The 23,268-nt window shown below is 39.2% G+C and overlaps 1 protein-coding gene across 2 annotated transcripts in view; it reads left to right on the forward strand.

Moving 5' to 3' along the window:
• The window catches only part of CNST (consortin, connexin sorting protein), an 82,718-nt gene extending 60,887 nt beyond the window's left edge, over nucleotides 1–21,831 (forward strand). For both annotated transcript variants that reach the window (XM_016157444.2, XM_016157445.2), the window contains exons 9-11: nucleotides 4,406–5,295; nucleotides 16,182–16,317; nucleotides 19,180–21,831. In XM_016157444.2, the coding sequence (XP_016012930.2) occupies nucleotides 4,406–5,295; nucleotides 16,182–16,317; nucleotides 19,180–19,385 (1,232 nt within the window). In that variant the 3' untranslated portion in view covers nucleotides 19,386–21,831. The remainder of the gene's footprint in view (nucleotides 1–4,405; nucleotides 5,296–16,181; nucleotides 16,318–19,179) is intronic.
• Nucleotides 21,832–23,268: the final 1,437 nt, after the last annotated feature.

Raw genomic sequence — 23,268 nt, forward strand, 5'->3', positions numbered from 1 at the left:
CATTTAAGTCACTTGCTCGATCCTTTGATTCACAACTAGAACCTGCATCTTCTTGTTTCTAATCAAATGCAACATCCTTCTAAGTAAGTTGTATGGATTATTACAGACTTCCACAATACAGCATCTCACTAATAACCGTCTTACGGGGAGTGCGTGGACTAAATCCATGGGTGGGGGCGGGGGAACCTGATAAAACAGTGTCTTTGAAAGAAAAATTTTAAATCTTTAAGAATTAGTCTCATCAGATTAGTTATTCTGTGAATAAATACATAAAAGTACAAGAATATAAGAAAAAAAATGAAAATATTTAAATGTTTGTATTGAATACATTGTTCTTGTTTTACCTCATATTCCTCATTTTTAATAATGTATGGCATGTAGTACAATCTAGACTTTCCTTTCCCTTCCTTTCTCTCTATATTCCTTAATCCTAACTAACCTCCTTATACATTATGAAACTTACTTTTGTGCATATGGTAGTTAAAGACATTGTTTCTGGAGCAAACGTACCTGGTTTAAACTCTGTCTTCATCACTTAAAGTTGTGTGACCTTAGGCAAGTTACCACACTTCTCTGAGCCTCCCTTCCCACAGCTCCAAAATTAATAGTACTTACTTGTGATTATCATGAGGATTAAATTAGTAGTTTCATGTTAAAAGTTTAGAACAATACTTGGCCCAAGGTAAGAACTCGGTGTACGCTCACTGCGCTCATGACTTCTTTTCCTCCTCCCATATCATCACTACCCGCGAGCACTAGCGTTTTATCAGTGTTTTCCACATATTATTCATTACCATTTTTCTGATTAAGCTCCCATTATTAAAGTCTTCAAGTAATTTACATGGTATATTATATTTTCAAAGTACTTTTATGTATATTATTACATCTGTTCCTCTTAACAACCAATATAACGTAGGCTAAATCATTTGAAGAAACTCAAGGAAGTTAAGTGACTGATCCAGGAACAGAACTAATCAGAACTCAAAGGCAAATCCTAGTGTTCTGACCCTAAAGTTCATGTATTTTTATTAATTTATATCTATATTTATTTTTAAGTAATATTTCATATGTAAAAAATAATGTTCCAGCCATACATTATAAAAAACCATAATAAAATGAAGACCTATGACCCTAGTACTCAACTAAGGGCTAATTTTTTGTCAGTTCTGTTACAACTACCTTGGTGTCTCCTGCTTTCCCACACCCTTGAGGTACCTGTTATCCTGAGTTTTATATTTATCATTCCCTTCCCATTTTTTATCAACTTTATGAACGTACAATTTCCATGCAATAAAATATACCCATTTTAAGTGCCTAATTTGATGAGTTTTGGCAAATATGTACACTGAAGCAACTACTATCCTAATCAAGATAGAGAACATTCATCACTCTAAAATCTTCTTCCCAAATGCCCGTTATAGCCAGTCCCTTCCACCTCCAACCCCAGGCCAGCCAGGCTTTTCTGTCATAGACGAGTTTTCCATGTTTTAGAATTTAAAATAAATAGGATTGCTCAGCATATATTTTTAAGAGTCACTCATTTGCTCTGTGCATCATTAGTTCATTCCTTTTCATTGCTGAGTTGTATTCCATTTTTTACTATGTCACAAACGGTTTATCCAGTCACCTGTTGATAGACATCTGGTTTGTTTCCAGTTTGGGGATCTCATGAATAAGCCTGCTGGGAAGTCATTTTATGTTTTTATTTCTCTGGGGTAAATAATTGAGGGTGGAATGCTGGGTCATAGGGAAGGTACATATCTAACTTGATAAGAAAGTGCCAAACAGTTCTTTAATGTGGTTGTCCCATTTTATACCTCATCAGCAATATATGAGAATTCAGTTGCTTCGCATCCTTGCTGACACTAATGTTGTCAGTCTTTTTTATTTTAGTCATTTTAGCGGATATGAAATGGTATGTCATTGTGGTTTTAACTTGCTTTTCCCCGATGACTGGGTGAGTGTACATTTTTAGTTTCGAATTAATGTCTGTCGAAGATATACTAATTTATACCATTATCAGCATTTCAGACTTAGTTTTAAATATGTTTTTTCGTCTGCTAAAATGAATATTATGAAAATTTCCTTTTCAGGCCTGATACCACTCAAATATTTGTACTCAATGAGGTATTCAGAAAGTATAAGAAATAAGTGTTAACCCATGAATTCTTTAGTCCCATATCATGAATTGTGTGAGGGATTTTTTTCCCTAAAGAGAACATGGGGGAATAGGAGAGGAAAGAAGAATTAAAGGCATGTACATTTCTGTAGAGCATGTGTTAGAACTTAGGTTTCGTCTCATTTCTCGTTTTAGAACTCTTTAATTCAATGATTATTAACTATCGGTTATACACTCAGCTCTTATTTCATTTTTATTTCATCATAGTAGGGTTGTTTTTTAAGATGTGTGAAGTTAATCCAATAGAGAGTAGCAAACTGACCTCACTAGATTTTGGGGTTCAGGAGAGCCAATTAACAGAAATTCATGTTAACATTAACAGAAGCATTAATGAGAATAAGTTTCATATCATAATATATACTCGTAGAAAATTCAGAAAACATTTTCGGTTAAATATAGTAGCTATATATTTACCTGCAGTTTTTCCTGATGTTTTCCATTAAAACATCAGAAAGGGATTCTTAAAAGGCGGAAACCCACAGGGACAGAACTGGCAGGGAAACAGCAACAGATGTGACATCGAGAAAAATTTGGGAGCTGGAAAACAGATGGATGGGTGGCAACTGGCTTAGCACACCAGAGAAAGCTGAAAGCCGAGTGTCTGCGGGGAGAATGTTGTTTCTTGCCTGGAAAGTGCTGGGAATTCAAAGCACAGAGGGTGGGCACCGCTAAGGTCTGGGATGTGAGGTCAGACTGGAGAAGGCGGCTGAGCTGGAGGACCGCTCAGGAAGCACTTAGCCCGTCATGTTCCCTCTCTACCCAGCACGAGGCTGAAGGTTTGTTTTTTTAGAGAACATGAGCTAGAAGAATTATGGACTCAGGGATTAGACACAACTCAAGAAAGAAATAGCATATAGAAAATGAGAATTGAATGAATGGCGAGACCATTAGCCTACTTTCTACATTCAGCATCTAGAACAGTGACGGCTAAATCCCTTTCTTCCTCCCTGGGAAACCGGCTACTAGTCTCAGACATAAAACCTCCAGATACCTCATTAAAGGCCTCCCAACAAACAACACAATGCCTCTTTGTCCCACACTGGGGAGGGCTTGCCTTTAACCATAGAGCTGCTTGTTACCTCATTTAAGAAAACCCCAAATAGAAAAGATGCAGAACAAATCAGACAGACAAATGAAAAGAAACAAAACATAGAACAGACGAAAACTTTTTGAAAATTAACATTATCACAGAGATTAGAGAAAATATCGTATGTATGAAAACAAGGATAAGATGCTGATTAAAAAAAAAAAAGGAACATTCAGAGAATTAAAGAAAAAAGTTCATAGGGATTAAAAAGTGTTATGGCCAAAATAAAAAATTAGAAGAGTTGAAAGATAAAATTGAAGTTTAAAAGCTGATCCAAAGATAAAGAGATGAAGAGTATGACAGAAAAGATGATCAGTCCATGAGACCCAAAATCCTTAATACAGGCATTTTAAAGGAGAGAACAGAGAATGTCAGAGGTCAAATTATCAAAAAAGTAACACAAGAAAATTTCCCAGAATCGATGATTCCAAGTTTCCAGATTGAAAGTCCCACCAACTATCCAACACAAAGAATGAGGACCTTTACGAAGTTTCAGGACACCAGGTAAAAGGAAAGAATCTAAAGCTTCTTTCTAAAGGAGGGAAATGTAGGTTGCAAGGGGTTGGTATTCAGAATGGTAAAGGACTCCACATGCCTTCCAAAAGCTCAACGTGTTACAGCAGTGCCTTCAAAACCATGAAAGAAAAGGTTTCTAAGAGGAAATCTAGGATTCAGAAGACAAGGTTTCTAATACAGCTAAAGGGAATTCCTAGAATTATTGGCAAGGCAAATTCTAGGACAGTATGTTTTAAAACTGATAAATTATCTGATGGTACATATGCCATAGTTACACATCTGTCAGAGTTTAGAGATACATAAGTAGAGCTTTTTTTAAAAAAAAAAAATAAAGTTATGAGTTAATTTTTAGCGCCAAGAGAAATAACTATAAATGAGAAAAGAAAAGGCCTCAGCATACAGTGGGGGGCCGTGCGAATATTTCCAAACCACAGAAGGTAAACTTTTCAATACCAAATTGCCAGAGAAGTGTGTGGAACTATAATTGGAAGCTAGAGGAGAAATACATCGTTGCAGAGAGTGAGATTATTGTGTCACACGTGTTATTCACATGTCCTTTCCCTTTCCTCCTGTACAAAGTGTTGTTTTGAATCTTAAAACAACTCGTTTTTCCTTGTCTGCAGAGAGTGAAACTTGTCTTGGCACGGAACCAAGTAAAGAAAGCCTACGTAGAGAAGAGACCCCAGAGAGCAGCCCCTGCTGTAACCAGATGGCCAGGCCAGCAGATCCCCAGAGCCTGCTGACAGCTGCAGGGAGGGACCACACGGCGGAGCCACTCTGCAGCGCTGCTGACACACGGGAGCTCCACGCCCAGCCCTCTGAGACAGCCGGGAGCAGGTCCGGGCCACACTCTGCCGAGAAAGCCTGTGAGGATGACAGCCGCCGGCAGCTGGCTCCCGCAGAGGGCTGCCAAGATGTGGCCGAAGTAGAGGGCACTGCCGAAGACCCCGAGGGGTTCCTTTCCAGCGGGTCAATGATAGAGCCATTGATTTTACCAGGCTCTGAACGTGTGCCTCCTGCCCTGATTTCTGAGGGTGAATATTCACAGACTCAACGAAAGGAGCTCCAGTTGCCACTTCAGGATGCTTCCGAGGCGTTGTCCACAGACCAACTTGAGAACAATGAATTAAATGAGCTGCTGCAACCTGATCTTGCAGGCGGTGATGGAAAATCACCACCAGGGCCGGCTGACTCAGAGGGCTCCCAGAGTGTACTTTGTGAAAATAAGAAAGTATCTGACTTAAGTACAGTGCTTTCTGAGGCGTCTATGGCCCCAGAGGAAAAGGGAAGTAAGGAGGAACAAGTCAATAAAGAAACAGAAGACTATTTGACCAGCCTTTTGGAAGGATGCTTAAAAGATGCTGAAGATTCCCTTTTATACGAAGAGGAAGACTCCGATCTCCTTCAAGACCTTTCTCCTGACGAGGCATCCTACAGTCTACAGGAGAACCTGCCTTCCGATGATAGCTGTCTTTCTCTCGATGATCTTGCAAAAAGGATAGAGATTGCAGAGGTAAATCTGAGATTTGATATAAGTACTCTTAAAAGCAAAATGAAAGAAGCACATATATGCCAAATATTGCCTTGTTTTCATAAATTTCCCGTGGTCTCAAACGTGAGGGAGAAATTTAATTAATGTACACTTTTCATTTATTTTAATTGTGATTTATGTTTCAGGAAGTTATTTTGCATGCCTCCAGGTTCAGTAAGCATTATGAACACCATTTTTATATTCCTGCGACTTTCATTTGGTAGTCCTAGGAGTTATGACCGAGACAAGATTAGTCACATTCTTATAAGGAAATCTCATTTTTCCTCTCATACATCTAGAAGACATAATATATACTCTTTTTCTTCCTCTTATTAATACATTTTTAATTTGTTAAACTAAATGGAAGACGCATTTTAAATACAATAAGACTAGGAGATACTGAATGAGATTAAGCCATTAAATTGTTTATTGTGAGCGTCCTCTTTCTTACAATATTAACTTATAAGCTCTAGATTTGAACAAACAATACTACTTGACTAAAACAAATATTATAAATAATTCAAAGTTTAAAGTTTCTCTAAACAGTTAATGAGCCTAATTTTTTTAAAAAAAAAAAGGAGGAGAGAGGATCAAGAAGACTATTTTCCTTTGTTTGATAATACAATTTTTAAAACTTAGACAAAAAGAGAAAAGATAAAAGTTACACCCGAACCATGGCCCCTGGGGAAGGCAGCCTGGTGCAGTGGACAGAGCGGAGTCTGCCAGCCCTGGTCCGAGTGCTGCCTCTAGGGATTACCGCCTTGCGCAGTTACTGTTCACTTGTCAGAGCCCATTGCCCGTTTCCTCCTCCGAAGGTTAGGATACTAACGGCCTTTGTTCTTCTTCATCTTCCATTTTTCTCCAGGCTAGCTTTTAGCTTTTAAGTCCTATTCATATCCACTGTTTCCTAATTCTGTATTATCACTAAAAAAAAAAAAAATAGTGGAAAATGGAAAAGTAACAAAGCCAAAGTAGACAACAAAATAAACATGAAAACAGAACCCTGTGAAAGCTTTCTAATCACTTCTCCAGCAACCATGATTTTTCTTCATTTTTTTTTTTAAGTTATTTAATAGTACTTAATGAATATAGAGTTTCTGTCTTGGTTAATGAAAGTTTTAGAACTAGATGTTGGTACCAGTTGTACAGCATTGTGAATGTAATTAATGCCACCAAGTTGTACAGTTACAAGTGGTTAATATGGCAACTTTATGTTGTACATACTTTACCACAATTTTTAAAAATAGCAAAAAATTAAAATCAATCAGTCAAGCTAGCTAGCTAATAGTACAGTATTCCTCCTCCTGTTTATTTTAACCATACCTCTGGTGCAGGAAGTTATCAAAACCAGGTCACACCCATATTCAAATTTAGCTGTAATTCCAAGAGGTTAGTTACATTCTCTGATGCTTCTTTTTACGCCAGAAATCCAGTTGATCTTATGGGGGAAACACACTGGGTCCCGTTTTTCCGGTTTAGGTATAAACCGTGAAGAAAGGTCAAGAGTACTCCCATTGATCCTCCCTACCTGAAGGATGTTTTATGGCGAGACATTACTGGGAATTCACGTTGTTTTACAACGAAACGGAATATTTCTTCCTCAGTTTTTCACATTCAACACCCATGGTGGAAACTGTGTATTTGCAATTTAAAGTTGTCTTTTCTGTGAAGTTACTTTTTAGATGTGCAAGTCCTCTATCCTAAAACTGTATTGGTCTCTTAAGTTGTGCCATTTTAAGAACCCCGAAAGTTACATATGATTAACAAAACTAATTTACTTTCCTGTGATAATGTCAAACCGACTGTCTGTGGATACTTCCTTCTTCATCTTGAGAAATATATTTTAATAAAATATGTCTATCTTTGTCAGGAAAAGGATTTTTAAAACTTGAGAACTGAAATCACTAATGCTTACTATTTCCTTAACACCTTAAGAATGAGGTTTGGGGCTAAGTAAAATGTTCAGGTAGTAGTGGGTTTGCTTGTAAATGCAAACCTTACCTTTTTTTTTTTTTTTTTTTAATGCAAACATTATTTCTTACCTTCTTGAAGGATCTTCCGTGTGTCAGGTGCTGAGGACACAGTGAGGCGTCAGATAAACACCTGGCTTCTAGGGGTTCTGTGCTGCCACACTTCACTAATTTTACCGGAATTTTTAAAAAATCCTTTTCACGTTTCCATACTTTGTGAATAGAACTGAATCTCTTAATAACCGAGTGTCCTCCCGAACAGTGTTTTCCATGCCTTCAGGAACCTCTGCTGCTCGTTAGCCCGCCTCCCTCCACAGCGCCGTGCTGTCCCCGAGAGTCCTCTGTTCTCGCTCCCCAGTCCCCCGCTCGTCCCGTCAGTGACTCTGCCCCTCACAGACTTCCTTCCTGCCTTGCCGCGCTCCTAGCACTGCGTTTGTGGCGGAAAGTAACGGCACGTTCTTCCCCCGCCAGTGTTCTCCCCTCTTGTCTCTCTGCCTTCATTTTCTTGCCGTTTCTGCACTGATCAGCTCTGGCTCCCGTGGGAGTGTTTGTTACGTTTTGTTTAAACAATTAGATTCATCACATAAAATGAAATAATTTACACAGAATCTCATGGAGAACTAAAAATATCTACACTGATTTAATTTAATATAGAGACATGTGTAAATGAAAATTCTCTAGGTTTCAGAAGCTTTTTTGAATCCAGAAGTAATTTTGATAAGTAAAACGACAGCTTCGTATCTGAAGCATTGCTGTTCTTTCTTATGTATAAAATAGCACAACACACCATCATCAAAAGTTAATCTCCACTGTTTTAGAAGAGCATCAAAAACATTTGTGTTCATTTTAATAATTTTGAGAAAGTTTTATGCGTGCAGTGTCAGCAAGTTAGGGAGACTTGCTCGTTCATTCCCTCATTCAGTAATTTTTATGTGAGTTATTTTTCCGTGACTGCCACACATTACAGGTGCAGTGATTTGGTGACAGAAGATTTGATTTTGAATGATGAACACACAATGCAATATACCGATGATGTAGTATAGAATTATACACTCGAAACCTGTATAATTTTGTTAACCAATGTCACCCCAATAAATTTAATAAAATTTTTTTCAAATTAAATAAGGACACTGCATGTATACAACCTGCAGTCTAACAAGTGTTCGACACCAGGTGTTAGCTGTTTGCTAAATTTGAGTATCCCAGTTTTGGGGAAAAGGTGAAATTTTATCATAATACTCATAATATACTGGCATGATTGTTTTAATATCAGAACCCAAGCCCCCCTTTACGGAGGAACCTGGTATTGCTAAAAAATCATTGATTTGCTGGGTTCTGGAACCTGGAAGGGTTGCATTATCTCCTCTTTAAACTCTGCAGTTGTTCCAAGCATCAAAACGTGAGAGACGAAATATGCTCTACAAGTTCAAGGTAGCATTATGATCCAGCCTCTTACTGCTAAGCAAAGTCCACTCAGCTTATGTGTAAGGGTGAAGGAGTTGTTTTGTTTGCTAGATAAGTGATACTCCAATCAAATATTGGGTAAATTTTACTAACGTTAATCTGTCTTGTAACCTTGAAAATAATCATATAAATCAGAGATCCCCTTTGCAAGCAGATTTTAGCAACATGATACACCATATGGAGACAAATCATTCATTTTATTCATTAACATATACATGTGTAATCTATTTGCAGAAATGTTGTATGTTCAGAAAACTATAGCAAATGTTTCACATTCAAGTAATTTTCATTTTTAGAAAAAATTCATAATGTAACAGCATAAGAAGTAGCCTCTTTACTACTGTTTGGGTCTTTAGAAAGAAAACTATGTTCCCTGCCTTCAGCCTAAATTGGCAGTGTTTACTTAGATATCTTCAGGTCTACCTGCTTCACAGGAAACAAAGGGAAGACATAACCTAGAACTTTCTTATGGGGAGAAAGGTGACAACGTAAAATGCTGTGGATCTGTCTTCAAAGAGGCCATCTAATCCAAGTGACTTTTGTGGAGCCTTCATCGCTGTCTCTTGGCTAGATCAATGGGATGAGGGAGGTTAAATAGCATTAAGATGGGGGGTCAAGACCAAGCAGTGGTATTTTGTGGGCTCACGTAGGCAGCTGTTCTGTGGATCGCAGACAAAGGAGGGCCTTAGAAACAGCAGTTTCTTGGCTGTTTTGCCCACACTGACTCTTTTTGGGGAAGCAGGAGAAGTCCATTTTCCATACAGCAGAGGAAACGCGGTCCCCTACTAACATAAGAAGGTTCATGGAAAACAGGTGACCCAAGATTTATGAAGTGTCCGAAGAGCCCCCACAGGGAAATCCACAGATTATATTTCCTTTGTGCCAGATGGTCTCGTCTTTGCCTTTCTTTTTATCCTGCCCTATAAGTTTCCTAGTTAATTAATGCTCGTCTGGATTGTCATGTCTCCTGCACCCAGCTCCTTTTCCTTTCCATTTTAATTATTCTATCGATTTACATCTCCCTGAACTTTTGCAACTGATACCCTTGTATCATCTCTCCCTCCAAATGGTCTTATATCAGCACTCTATAAACTTAGGGTCTCAAACTGATACCCAAGGGGGTAGTCAGGTAATAGAAGTAAACAAACAGTACAGATGCGACCAAACACACCCGCGGGTCAAGGTCTAACACCCGGACTGTTTGTTTAAACATCTGCAATAGAACATTCCTTGCCTTGTCAAGTCTCTTCTTCATGTGACTCCTTTTGACTCCAGGATAAGGGCTGTGCTGCGGGGCTTGGTGTTCAGGACAAGTAGAAGTCTGACACAGGCCGCCTTGCCAGCAGCACCTCCTGCTGGTCCCTTGTTCTCAGCCCTTACTGTGGTCAGACTGGCCTCCTCCCTGCCTCCCAGCAGCTATACCTTGCATTTAGTCACTTCTCATCTTTACCTTCTGTGTTACTCCGCTCTGGGGTGATGAACCTCCTTTGCACACATTCATTTCTTCCCATGCAGAGTGCCAAACGCAGGGCCCAGCTCCTGGTCAGTGCCCAGGAAATGCTAACTGCAACTGTTATGCTTTGGTCACTGAAGTCCATAATGTTTATTCCTATCAAAACACTCCTCTGACCTTCAAACGAGGGAGGGGCTCGAGCATTGTCCCTCCTAAAGTTGTGTCTAGCTCTAACCTTCCCTTGTTATTGCAGGACACACACAGTCTTCTGCACTAAATTGCAAACTGCTTAAGCATAGGGATCCTGTTGAACACAGTTTTGTATTCTCTACAAAGTGAACACAGATTATACAGACTATTATAAATAACAGCCACCTCTACAAAGAAAGACTTTTTATTTTACTGGGTTCACTGAAAAATAAATAACCTTTAAGAACAGATTTACTTTTTATTATTTAAGGGGGAAAGCTATGTTAGTCAAATAAGTATAGGTTAGGTACTGTCTATATGTAAATTGCTCAACTGTGTGTTCATTTACTCTGACATATTTGTTGAGAGCCTGCCATGTTCTGGAAAGTAGGGAGACACCCATGAACACAGATCAAGTCCCTTTCTCATGAGAGTATGCTCTAGAGGGAGGGACACCCAATAAACAAGTTCACATGAAAATAAACAGTGTAGTTTCAGATATTGGTAAGGGCTATGGAGACCTGTCAGCCGGATGCAGAGACTGAGCTGGAGGAATGGGCTCTTCTCAGCAGCGTGTAGGGGAAGGCTGGGGAGGCGGGCAGGGTGGGGAGGTCCAGCAGGAGGGCCCAGCAGGAGGGCCCAGCAGGAGGCCGGCACTGGTGGAGCACAGTGAACACGGGGTGGGGGAGGGGAGGCAGTAGGAAGCTCAGGTGGAAAAGGCAAACTGGAGCTACTTCCTGTAGGGCCTCATTAGACAGTGGTGAAAAACAGTGGTGAAAAGCCATGATTTTGAGCAGATGTGACCTGATCTGCTTCCTGGCTGTTCCGTGGAGACTAAGCATGTAGGAAGGCAAGGGCCAAAGAAAGGAGACCAGTTAGGTTATTGCAGTTATTCGGGTGAGAAATGATGAAGGGCGGGATTCAGGTGGTAGCGGGACATGTGGAGAAGATACATTTTTGAATGAGGCGCTGGCAGGACTTGCTAGGGGGTTAGACGCAGGGTTCGGTGGTGAGGAGCGGTTCTGAGGGAAGAGAATCAGGAGTTCTGTTTTGGGAATCTAAAGCATTTACTGGGGGTTAAAGAGTGGGATAGTATCGACATTCTTATGGTTCCTTTTCCCATTTTATACTTATTAGACTGACCCTTTAAGCAAGCAAAAACAAATTACAAAAACACAAGGTCATGCCTAATCTAGAAACTTAGGTACATTATAAAACGTTTTTTATCTTTAGAAACTCCTTCTCCTTTTCCAGTTAATCTCTTAAAAATTCGGCATCGACGGACTTCATCGTCGCTCGTTTCTTTGTCTCTTCCGCTCTCTCCCGTGGCAGGGTTGTAGGGGGCAGTGTCGTGGACCCCCAGCACCGTGCCCCCCGACTGGCTCCCCTGCACGGAGCTGCCACCTCTTGCTCCCACTGCGATTTGGGATACTAATTTGCTGTAGTAGTGGCTGTGACATTAATCCACTTTCAGATTAATTGAATGACAGGAAAGATCTTCCTCTAACCGTCCCCTCCCTCCTGTCTCTATATTGACAGATTTAGCCATTAGTTTAAGTAGCTTTTAGTTGAAGTCATGTGTGAGATAAGAATTTGTTTTCTGGAGGTATATGCTACTTTGGAAAGACAAAAGAAACTTATTACGTTTAATATATTGTAACAGATGACACTAAACAAAATTTTTATTAAACGTAATGGGGTGACAGCAGTTAATACGATTCTATGTTTCAGGTAGACACTATTATAATACATCATCTGTATATTACACTGTGTGTTCGTCACCCGAAGTTTAGTCTCCTGTCACCATATATTTGACCCCCTTTACCCTTGTCTACCCCACCTCATCCCCCCTTCCCGTAACCACCATGTTGTCTGTTTCGATGGATTTTTGGTTTGTTTGTTTGTTTGTTTGTTTTATTCGTTCATCTATTGCTTTGTTTTATATCCCACATACGAGTGAAATCACATGATTCTTGTCCTTTAACATCACAGATGAAATACTGCCGTTTGCAACAACATGGATGGATCTCGAAATAAGTCAGATGGAATAAGCAAAATGTTAATAGTCATAGAAAATAAGATCTTTTCATGCTAGGGAAATGGCAAGTGGTTTAATCTTGACTTTCTCTTCAAACACTGCCAGTAGCTGGTGCTACAAGATACCTGTCTGTCTAAGTGAGTCGTAAAGATTAAATATGTCCTATCATGTAACCGTCTTTACCTAAAGTGTACGAGTTCGTATTATGGAACCTAAATCTAAAGGAGCAGGCAGAGAATGTCACCTGTTCCTTCAATGCAGGACAGTAGCGGTGAATTTGACATGTGCTTCTGTGGTGAGCTTGGCAGCACGTAAGCTGTTTGTGATGCGCTGATATGACTTGCGAGTGTTCGTCCTCAAGTTAGTTGGAAACCAAGCATGTGTTTGTGTTCAGAGTTTACCATCTTTGAGTTCTGGATTAAGTAGAGCCTATATCATTACAAGAATATTGTTTGGTATCTATTTTCTTTAATTTTGTGAGGAAGCCATTCTAATAGCAATGTCTCTGAATCCTTCTATTGTTACAATAGGATTTACTGTGCCAGGAGAACTCCAAAATAATTTTGTTTTTACAACCAGTTTATTCTTAAAATGCTATTTAAGATGATCATTGATGTTTGAGGGGATGTGTAGAACTGGTTATTTTCAAATATAGAGGGGGAAGCCAGATGGATGTGTTGTTGTTATTGTTGTTGAATTCTGCACTTATCTATAGAGTACCGCCAGCAACAATTATATTAATTACAGCTTAGACATCCTTTTAGTTCATAATAGAAGAGTTTGGTCTATTTTGTTTGGGTAGAAATTTGGTAATCAAAATGGGAAACCAAATTCAGTTTTTAAATCTTTATTTTTTGAGATTTTAAAATTCTTAACCTTTTAATATCAACATTATGGTTGGGGTGGGGGGCATAGAAATGTTTTTTTTAGAGTAGTCTAGAAGAGTCACGTTTCTGCATGCCCTAAATCAACTTCCCAACCTACTCAGAAACACTTGGCAGTCTTTTGAGTGAGATCCCAAACCAAGATGATGACCTTATTGTGGCTTACTTCCCTTCTACCATAGAACTAACGAAACTCTACCAAAGTCATGTGTCAAACTCTTTGTGGTCAGCTGCCTCGGTGTGGTAAGTAGGAATTTCTGTCGTAGGAGTAGATTCTAAGGCCTCTGCCCAAAACTCTTTCCAGAAGAGAAAGGCCCACACCCACCTGTCTTCCAAGAGCTCCCCCCTGGGCTTGCATTCCCTATGTCTAAACTTGGTCGCACCATTTCTCTTGTCCATCTAAGACTATAGGATCAGAGGGGCAGTTAGAAAAGAAACTGAGAAACCTGGAAAAGGTCCCTGAGCAAGACCGAAAGGAAATAATGGGAAAGAGCACGCTCAGACCCTGGAGCAGATCCTGATGAAACAAAAGGTTTCTGGTGGGAGGGAAGAAGGGGAAGAAAAGACAGGGAAATGGTTCGATTATTAGCCAAGAATTAAGGGTTGGTTGTGGGGGATGTTGAAATGTTGGCCCATCCCACCCAAATGATTTTTTCATATTCTACTTATCTCTTTTAAAAAGTTGCCAAAGTTTATTGCCACACTTAGTAAATAAATAAGGCAGGGCCGCTCCAGAAAGCCCATATCTCTTCACCACATGACATTCAGAGCCAAACACCCCAGATTAGGCCAAGCAGGAGCTAAGGTGAGGAAGGTCCTAGGACCTGTGGGTCTTGGAAGCACACTCTTTGTCTTTCCAGATGTTACCAAAGTTTTTCTCAGTCTTTCAACTTCCATTTATTCATAGTTGCAATGTATTTTGATCTGTTACTTGGGTCTATGTCTTGAATTTGCAGATTCAAAGTTCATATCACAAAGATCCACAGTTAAGGTAATGTCTCTCTGGGGTTCATCCTAGAACTGTTCTAAGTAGGATTGTTTATTCTAAGTAATTAAGCAACTTGAAAACGCCTGTGATATATGACTTCACTGTTGGTAAATATACAGTTTTATTTTATGGAGAAAATAATCTACGAAAACCTCATTTTTTTTACATTTGCTGAAAATAAAAGTAATATTATCTTTAGTAGTAATATATTTGTTAAATTTTCATTGCCCATCTCTTGCTCTTAAGGAAGTTATTAGGACTTATTTTCCTCTCCATTTCAGCAAGAGGCTTGTAAAATCCTTTCTCTTCATTGTATGAAAGGGCTCTTTGATGTTTTTGCTTTCTTAAGCAATATTTGAAAGGCTATTCCTTTGCATATTTGCACTTACCATTTTAATGTCACTAAATTACTTTAGTTTTCTCAGAAGGACAGCATCTGAAATACATATTTTCTATAAAAAGAACAAATTGGTAACATTGATTTTTTTTTTTGAGATAATGGTTTCTATAGACCCATGTTCAAGGAAGAACAGTAGAAGACTATATTGAGTTGTTTGACCTTAAAAACCTCAAGTTATAAAAAGAACTAAAGGAATCTGTAATATTTATGCATAGCACACTATCAGAGATAAGACAGCTGGCTGAAACGGGAAAGCATATGAAGCATTTTGTGCTGTTGGTCAGCTAAGTGACATTGTAAGCGGCCCTCAGCTTCCAGTGCTCTGATACCAGCAAGTCAGCGACAGCTAGTGTTGGGCCCACAATGCCCACCTGTGTCATCATCGACAGCTTGTCCCAGCAGGCCACGCCCGAGTTAACTGCTGTGAATCAGCTGCTGAGGGGGGCTTTTGATAAGGCCTCCTTCATCCCATCCTGGCTCTACCTAGGGATTCGCCTCTTTCTCCCCACACCCGGGAGTCTTTTAACTCCTAAATGGCAAGGGTTTTTGTTTTCATCTTGGTTCCTAAATAAGAGGTTGGACGGAAGCCGGAGAGAGACAAGTGAAAACCAGGAGGCAGTGTAGGAAAGGGTAGAGTAGGGTGCTGATGAGGTGTTAGACAGCCGGCTTTTTCTAGGAAGGGCCAAATATTAATAGTAAAGATTTTGGACACTAGGGTCTGCTGCAACTACTTGGTTCTGCCATTGTAGTCCCAAAATAGCCATACTCACTATGTAGACGAATGGGCTTGGCTGTATTCCAATTACTTTATTTACAAAAACAGGCAAAGGGCCTTTGGCCTACTAAGATTGCCACCCTCTGCTGACTGCAAAGCAGCGTGTCCCTGGTAAACCGGCTCTGAGAGAGATTCTAGAAGAGAAGTCCTTAAAATATTTTGAATAGCAGATAATTCTTTAGTAAATGCATAGTTTGTCAGAGGAACTGAAGCTAGCACCCATTTTGATGTTGAAAGCTGATGTCAAATATAGTTTGAGTCTCACCCGTTCATTTCTTTAAAATTCTCAATGAATGGAAAAAGCCATGGTAGATGATCAGCCTCCATTAGAAAGCAACACTCAACACTAATAATTAAGCAAAGAGGGGTCGTCAGTGACCATTTTACAGATGACTGAACAAGGAAGTGGGGCTGCAAAGCAAGGTAGGTAGAGAGGAGGCCTGATCGGCCCCCGCATCGCTCTGCCTGCCCGGCCCTGGGGTCACTTCCGGGCTTTAGAATAGCAGAGTTTTAGACACGTGTATTTGGCAGTCATCTGCACAGAAGCAAAAGTATTATTCTGTTAGACTTTGATGATTAATTATGATTTTTAATAGGAATTGAATACACCCGAATACCTGTTGAATTTGCCTTGCTGCAGTTACATGTAAAATATCGTCGATACTTCCCCCCATAATTTAACAAATGGTTCTTATGATCTCTGACAGGTTGTTCCTGCTGAAGGGTTGGTCTCCATACTGAAGAAGAGGACTAATACTGTAGGAGAGCACCCTGCCCAGATGCCACAGAAACCATCTAAGCGAAGAGTGAGATTCCAAGAAATAGACGACAGCTTAGATCCAGGTAAACTGCTCCGCGCTGTGTCTGACACAGGGCTGGCTCTCAGCGTTTGCAAAAGAACGAATTAATGTATGATAACGGGTAACAGGATTCGTAAAAGAATACGTGAACTTATATGTTTTATCCTCTATAAAAAAAAGAAAAAAGAATTTCGAATGATCATTGGTTCTTAAATAATTCTTAAGCAGTTTGTTTGCTCAGAAAAGTGAACAAGTTGTGAAATTCAGCTCATGGCCTCCTACCCCACAGATAGTTCTCAGTGTTCAGGCTCATTTCAGTTTCCTTGTTCAGTTCTTTTGTTTTGTTTTGTTTTGTTTTGTTTTGTCTCTTGGGTTTTTTCAGTGAGTCTGCTATTTTTGTCTTTTCAACAGCAGTTAATGCTTCTGTTTTATAACTGTGGAAAATATTTATGGATTTCAGGTATATTCTCTTGGGTGATTTCTTCTTGACTGTATAGAAAGAAGTGTCTCTTAAGAGCAACAATTTAACACTGTTGCTGTTGTTTGGCTTTTTCCTCCGAGGCATACATTTAAGGTGTTGCCAGGTTTACCTGAGGCCTAGGTAAATAAGAGTGAGTGGAAATATAGCCAAGAACCTATCAGTATGCTTCTTACGTTTATAAAACTGCATTGTTAAAATAACTGAGTAAACACATTATTGCTTTCTAAGTCTGACATGAAGTGGTAGAGGTGTCTAAATTTTTACAATTTTAAAGCTGGTAGGAGCCTTGGAAATAATCGGTTTGCTTGTAACTAGCACAGTCTTCTCCAGATAAGTGCTTACTTCTGTCTGCGCTCGTAGACCCTGAATTGTCGCTTGCAATTCAGCTGGATTTGTAACCGACGGTCCCGTTGCACTGAGCATCCGTCTCCTCTTACCCCAGCCCGCTGGTGCTCAGCAGCCACCCACGCCGCACATGTCCACGTGAGGCAGAGCAGCGCTAAACCATTTCAACGCGTGTGGGCAAAACACACAAAACAGATGTTTTTAAATCAACTATTTAAATGTTTGTATGTAAGTTTACGATTATGAAGAAAATATGGTATACATTTTATAAGATACATAAATTAGATTGTTAACATTAATAAGGGGGTGGTGGTAGGGAATCAATGCCAGAAAATGGAAAGGCAGTGAAAAAATCGAACTGACCAAAAAAATCCCCGAAAGACACAACAGTAACATGGTCATATTTGTTTATTTGTATAAAAATATATTTGTTTGTGTACATATAAACTGTTAAAATCTATGAAACTATAATTTACAAATCACAGAACAATATGATTACATAATCTTTCTTACGGAGTCTGTAAAGATTTTTATTAAAATATAGCTAACATAAAATGTTAGTTTCAGACGTATCCATAATTCTTCTTATATAAAAATCTTGAAAAAATGTTTTTTGATCTGGAAAGAAACACCAGATGTAACAGCGTTTGCCTCTGGGGTGGGAGGGGAATGTGATTGGGTAGGAGAAAAAAGGAGAATCTCTTAGACTCTGAGGTACTTTTGTGTTTGAATTTCCACAGAAAGAACATATTCACCTATTACTGTAAAATCTTCCAAATAAAGTCTATCTGGCTTATATTTTATATTTTATAAAACTTATTTTTAATCATCAAAGTCATATATGCTAATCATGAGGAAACTCAGACAGTAATAAAATAGAAAATAGTTCTTCAAGCTTTCCTTGAGAGTTTCCCCCAAGTATTGACTGAGGAAGTTTCTTCTCCTCTTTTCAAGACGTAGTCTGTATATGTGCCTGTGCGTGTTTACACGCCGACGCATACACGTGTGTCTTTTTTAAACACAAATGGCTTCATGACATCCTCTTATGTCACTTCTTCTTAATTCAACCATCAGTCTTGTACATTTTCCTATGAGAGAACATGTTTACTTCATTCCGTTAAACAATTCCATAGTATTCTGTTATATGAATGTTCCATAATTATTTAACTGCAGTAACTCAATTATTCTCAACTTTTTACCATTACAAATTTTCTGCAGTGAGCTCGCTTATAAATATGTGTGTTATATGAATCTGTAAGCTAATTCCTAAAAGTGTATTTTCTGGGCTCAACGATAGGAACTATCATGAGGCCATCCTGGGCTTCACCTATTGGCCTAGCATTCTATTCAGTTAACATAGCCTTTCACTCTCAAAAGTGTCCCAGTCTGGAGGATAAATTTAAAATTTTAATAGATATTGCAGAATCACCTTCCAAGGTTTTGGTACTCCCTCATCATGCTAAATGTAAAACTTTTTAGTCTTTCTTATAGTTTTTTATTTTGCTTTAATTCTGAATGATCGTTAAGACTTTTTGTATTTCTTCACTATAGAAAGACTGATGTGGACATTTTTATTAAAATCAAGGCTACCAAAAGTTAAAGCAAAATAGAAAGAAATCATTGTACTAGCTAGAATTTCACTGTTCTACTAATTGATAAGAATAAAAACGAGTATTAAGGTGTAAGTGATCCCACCGAATGTCATTTGGGTTGTTTGATATCAAGTCGAACTGCAAAGACGCTGTACCAGTGAGGTTATAATTTGTTTTCTAAAATAATGCTATGAGTGTAACAAAGAAGTACTGCCTTTTTTTCCTTCATTTTTTATGGAAGTAATCCTATTTGTTGTATAAATGAGCTAGTTTTAAGCTGAGCGTTTGACAAGCTCCACAAGCATGTATCTTTGTGATATAATGAGCCCTTGTAGAGTCAGTAGGTGTCCCAGGTCTCTGTCGGCGACTCCGGTCCCTGGAGGGCTAGTAGTAGAAACATCCAGTTTCCTTAATCAATGAGAAGACAGTGGGTGCTAGGACTTCCCTTTCGTGTCGGTTTAAACATATTCTGTTCTCGTGTTTGCAGATGAAATTGGAGGTGGTTCCTGTGTCTTACTGGTCTTGCTGTGCATAGCAACGGTTTTCCTCAGCGTTGGAGGAACTGCATTATACTGCACTTTTGGTGACATGGAGTCACCTGTTTGCACGGACTTCGCAGACAACATGGACTTCTATTACTCTAAGTTACTGCAGGGAATGGCAGAACTTAAACACTGGATCTACCTCTCCTAGCAGCAATCAAGACGGACAGGCATGCTGGCAGTGAGAATCAAAGAGCGAAACTTTCTAAACGGTTTTTATTTTAGGAGTTGTATAACGTGCGTCCTCCACACCCAGAGAGGAACCATGGACACCAGAAACAGCAACTTTAAGTGGCAGCCCAGAGGAACTCTTAGAATAATCCACGTCATGAGGCAAAGGGCGATCCGAGCACTGTGGATGGAAGGCGTGATCTTTGGAGGGCATGCTGTGCTCTGCAGTGCCACCTAGTGTAATGAGCTTCCCTGAGCAGAGGCCAACAGTGCCCTGTTCGAGCCACACCGTTTTCAGCTTTCTTGTCAAGCTAACGGTCAAAGGACACTTTGGGTTTACATTTGTTGGTCAAAGACATTGCTTCCAGCCATCATGCAATAAGTTTGTGTATAATCAAAAGGAGTTACCTGTGGTTTAAATGTCTTCTTTTAGTTAACCTTGGGAGCTATGTAATTTAGGGTTTTGTGCATTCTTTCCAGATTCTGTTCTCCGTTTGTAAAATGGTTACATGTGTGTGCGTGTGTGTTTGCATGTGTATTCAGTTAATCATAAGCAAATATTCAAACAGAATAACAAAAATTATCTTTATTCCTTTAACTCGACTATAGATGTGCAGGCACAAATCTTCAAAGAAGACTTAACCGTGGGACAGATGAATTATAGAAATCTTGGCCCTAAAATGAGACACTGTGACAGATCTGTGACAGTTAACTTGATTAATTAGCCAGAAATTAATCACAGGTCTAGAAGTCAAATGAAAGAGCTCCCTCTGAGTCTCAGGCAACCAGTTTCCTCATGGATTCAGTGCTTCCTGAAGTCTGGTGAACACCGGACTCAACTCAATTCAGCAAACGCTTGTTGAACACCTATTATGTGCTGAAAATCTAAGAACCAGAATACAAAGATAAATAGGATATTGATTCCTGCTCTAGATGTGTTAATTCTGGTCTTATGAAAAAAAAATTAATTCCTTGGCAAATGAAATTAAATCACCACATGTAATTCAGTATTAACAGATCATACATACATTCAGATGTTTGAATGTGCATCCATATCATGGGCTTGATCTAGACCTATTATGGGGTCATTAAGCGAAAATTCAATCATGTCTTAAGTAGGCAAATGTCTGATTTTTGTTTAAATCTGTCAGGTGGAATTTCTTTTTCTGAGGTCTAACATTTAGAAAACCTTGCTTTCACTTTTTCTGTCATAGGCAGCATTTTTAAAAAACACATGAGTTATAGATTTTTAGCAAGTGATCCTTATTTCATGTTTTTCTGTTAGGATAATTTGAAAGAAAAGGGGAGAAATTACTTTCTAGTTGTTACTGGCTGGTACAGTACCTCCCTTTGTGTTTCTGCTTATTTATTTAGGTTACGTGAATTTTAAAGGGCTTTCGTATAAGTTCAAAGTGTGTTGTGCATGCATTTGGTTATCCCAATGTAGATATTTAATTACTATGTACTTAGCATTTTTGATTTTTCTATAATTTCAGTTCATCGTGTTTTTAGGCTTGTTTATTTTTAAATTGGTGTTTTATTTTCACTTATAATACGGTTCGACTTGTCTCTGTCATATCACCATAAACTGTAATATTTTCAAGGATTATAGATCAAAGATATTTATTTAGAAGTGTATAAGATACTAAAATTTAGATTCCTTATACATAAGGCTGATTTTATTAGAAGATTATTTTAATGTTCTATTATAAATTTTAAGAATTTGTATTCAAATTGTACGTAAAACGTTGACGGTACTGTCTCACGTGCTTCTGTGGAAACATTCACGGCGTCTGTTGTGAGGGGCGTCCCCGTCACGCACAGACTCCTCTGTTTTACCCTCTTGATTTCTAGTTACGGGAATTTGGTGATGCCGATTTCTGCCAGTTTTATGTCAAGATAAGTCAAAACTTCCCTCCCGTTCTCCTCTTATACGTCGCTATTGAAGTCCTAAATCTGTAGTTTCATATTTCCCTACAGGCCTCCAGCTCCCGTATTTATGAAACTGGAGATTTCCTGGGAACTTTCCCACTGAGATGAGAGGGGTGAGGTAACACCTCGGTTCTCACGGGCCCTTTTGAGTCTCAGAAGAACCATGTGTGTCCCCACCACTTCCCAGGAGGGTGAGGTGACCTCAGGAGCATATTGACGTCTTGACTTAAAATAGGCATGAAAATCTCAAATAGCAAAATTAGGGCAACCTTAAAAAATATTATAGTCATTTATTGCATGAATTGGGTGGAGTAATTCCATCTGGTGATGAAAGAATTGTTATCACACATAAAAATTCATCCAGTTTTACTATACTGTAATTTTTTCTGTCATTTGAAAATACTGACAACTATTTGTAACTAATCTTCCTTAAGAATTGTATTTGAGGGTAACAAACAGATCAAGCTTGTAATTTAAAATCTACACCAACAAAATGTCTCAGAGAGTTTATTTCAGCAAGGGTTGCTGAGAAAAAAAAAAAAACTGCTTTAAAGTGAAAGTAAAATACCTTCAGAAGTCGGTCTGGCCTTACAAGTCGATGGCAGCCTATTCGGGGAAATCTAATAGATCCCTATGTAAGGGCTCCTCTGCTCCTAAAACACCTCCCCTGTCTGCCTGGCACAGTAACTGGAACTTGCTCTAAAAATTCCTTTAGATTTAAAAAGTCAGAATCCTTGAGAGGTTTACTTTCTCCACCTGTGAGCTCGTGTATTATGCTGAGGGAATTTGAAATTCAGAGCTGGCCTGATTTGGAAAGGACAGGTGTGGGCGGGGTCTTGCCGGAGTGCTGGGAGGCTGTGGGGTGGAAGGCAGCAGAGTGGAGAAGGGGTAGGAACTGAGAAGTGAGAGGGAACGTGGGAAAAGAACAAAGAAATCCTTTAGCTATTAACCGATTTTGCTGAAGGTGGCTTTGTGGCATTCACTCCAGTCCAGAGAAAGAGAGTGAATTTTTATCTTCCTACGGACATCACCTATATACCTGCCCATTTCCATGGGCTCAGTTAATATTAACCCACCTTTGTCTACTTCTTTCTTCAGTGTAGTAGTGTTTGCATATTTATTCATTTGTTGCTTAGATCAGTAAACACACATTCCCTCAATTCCAGGTCTTATACCTCCCAGATCCGATATACTTTCCATTTCCATTCTTCGTGTTGCCTCACCCTCAAAATGAATAAGGGTGGTCTAGGGTTTATGGCACAAATTCCAGTGCTGTCTGCTATTTTAACAACCTCAAAGATAAATGTGATTGAGCCTCATGCACTAACCCTGTAAAAACTAACATGAGTCGAAATTTTCCTTAAGGAATTCTGGTATTTAAATCTTCCTGACTTAAGGCCACAAGAGTATGATAACCTATGGGCATCTCTTCTCCATATTCTGAGAAGAGTTAGTCCTGAATTCCAACTTTTTGTCTATTGCCCTGATATCAGTGCAGAACTATGAGCCGTGTTTATTGCTGTCTGAACTTTGACAAACATTTGAATGCTTGCGTTGTGCCTAGCATGACCTGGGTTCTGGGGCTTTAGAAACAAAAAATGGTACCAGCTTAAAGAAGTTCACATCTGGCGAAGAGAATGTATCTGTGAGGGGGAATAAAGAGGAAGAAATCGAGGATCGCGATCTGCATGAGAGTGGAAGCTTGAGCTCCTTCCTTCCTGCTAGGTGTCATGCACTATTATCATGAATAAAAGTAAAATTCTATGTAGGCCATTTGCATAGCATTAATAGCTGATGGGCTCTCCAGCAGTGGACAGCTCAGCTAGAACCTCCTCAGAATTCAAAATCTGAATGGCGCAAAGAATACCCACAATACTCCAGGTCTAGTTGCTTCTCCAGTAAATTCTATCAATCATTTAAGAAAGAATACC

Source organism: Rousettus aegyptiacus, unplaced genomic scaffold (genome assembly GCF_014176215.1).
Source record: "Rousettus aegyptiacus isolate mRouAeg1 unplaced genomic scaffold, mRouAeg1.p scaffold_m13_p_18, whole genome shotgun sequence".
In the NCBI taxonomy this organism is placed as follows: Eukaryota; Metazoa; Chordata; class Mammalia; order Chiroptera; family Pteropodidae; genus Rousettus; species Rousettus aegyptiacus.